Raw genomic sequence first — 1307 nt, 5'->3', positions numbered from 1 at the left:
GGGTGGAGGGTGGGCAGGGGGACACTTGCCTTTAGCCGTGTCGTAGACGCCGAAGTAGGCCGCCCGGTAGATGATGATGCCCTGCACGGACACGCTGAAGCCCTGGTACAGGCCCCGGATGCCGTCCGACTTGGTGATCTTCACCAGACAGTCACCCAGGCCTTTGAACTCGCGCTCAGTGCCCGACTTGCCCACATCGGCCGCCAGACGGGTTCTGGCGAAATCCAAGGGGTACACGAAGCAGAGCGAGGTGGCTCCCGCAGCGCCGCCGGAGGCCAGGTTGCCGGCAAAGTACCTCCAGAACTGCGTGTGCTTGTCCACGCCCCCCAGGAAGACCTGCTTGTACTTGTCCTTGAAGGCGAAGTTGAGGGCTTGCGTGGGGAAGTAGCGGATGACGTTGGCCAGGTTGCCCCTCCAGAAGGACAGCACGCCCTGCTCCTTGGGGATGCGCACGATGCAGTCCACGATGCCCTTGTACTGCTTGTCGGCGGCGATCTGCTTACTGGCATGCTGCACCTGCAAGCAAGGGGGACCACACGCGGGCCTTGGCCCAATGTCCAGCACATCCGCACTAAGTGCCCGTAGAAAACGACCCCGCGCACGAAGCCGCGGGGCTGCCCTAACAGCTCAAATAGGAAGAGCCCGTTCTTCGAGGTCACAGCTGCCGCCGCAACGACGCTGCAACTGGCGCGCTACATCTGCCAGTTTCACGCCACGCGAGCGCAACATACTCCCGTTCGGAATCCCGGACGACTATGAAAGCGGGGAAAGAACCTAAGCCCAACGAAGGGCATTAGCAGGACCCCGCCCGCCCGCCGCGGGGCCCGTCCACGCAGCCACCCCGCGCGCACGTCACCGGGACCCAGAAAACGCGTGTGCGGCCAAAGCCCCTCTGCGCGTGCGTACCGTTCACGTGACACGCCCCCGGCCGCCCCCGGAAGTCTGCTGCGCGGACAAAGCGGAGCTGCATCGCACTTCCGGCGCCCGCTCATCCACAGGGCCCGGTGCCCGCGGCCGGCTCGGTCCACTTCCCCGCGCCCCAACCCCTTGCTCCTTGAGTCCGCGCGTGCGCAGACCGCCCCCACCTGCAGCAGCAGCTTGACCCGCTCGATCGGGGCCACTGCCGTCTTGGAGATGGCGGCGGCGATGCCCCCGGCCAGGAAATCCTTGGCGAAGGAGACGGCCTGTTCCGTCATGGTGGCGCAGCGGACGCGGAGGGGAGGCGCGAGGAGCTGGAGGGTGTCCGCACGCCCCAGGCTGCCGCTCTCGACGCCGAAAGTCTCCGGAGAGGGGCGCCCCTTCCCTTC

The 1307-nt window shown here is 66.6% G+C and overlaps 1 protein-coding gene across 1 annotated transcript in view; it reads right to left on the bottom strand.

The window, feature by feature from the left end:
* Positions 1–1258, bottom strand: part of SLC25A6 (solute carrier family 25 member 6) — a 2715-nt gene extending 1457 nt beyond the window's left edge. The window contains exons 1-2 of the mRNA XM_006916126.3: positions 1086–1258; positions 24–516 (exon numbers count right to left, since the gene is read on the bottom strand). Coding sequence (XP_006916188.1) covers positions 24–516; positions 1086–1196 — 604 coding nt within the window. The 5' untranslated portion in view covers positions 1197–1258. The remainder of the gene's footprint in view (positions 1–23; positions 517–1085) is intronic.
* Positions 1259–1307: the final 49 nt, after the last annotated feature.

This window comes from Pteropus alecto, unplaced genomic scaffold, assembly GCF_000325575.1.
Source record: "Pteropus alecto unplaced genomic scaffold, ASM32557v1 scaffold96, whole genome shotgun sequence".
Classification (NCBI taxonomy): Eukaryota; Metazoa; Chordata; class Mammalia; order Chiroptera; family Pteropodidae; genus Pteropus; species Pteropus alecto.
This window is presented reverse-complemented; position numbering and strand designations above follow the sequence as displayed.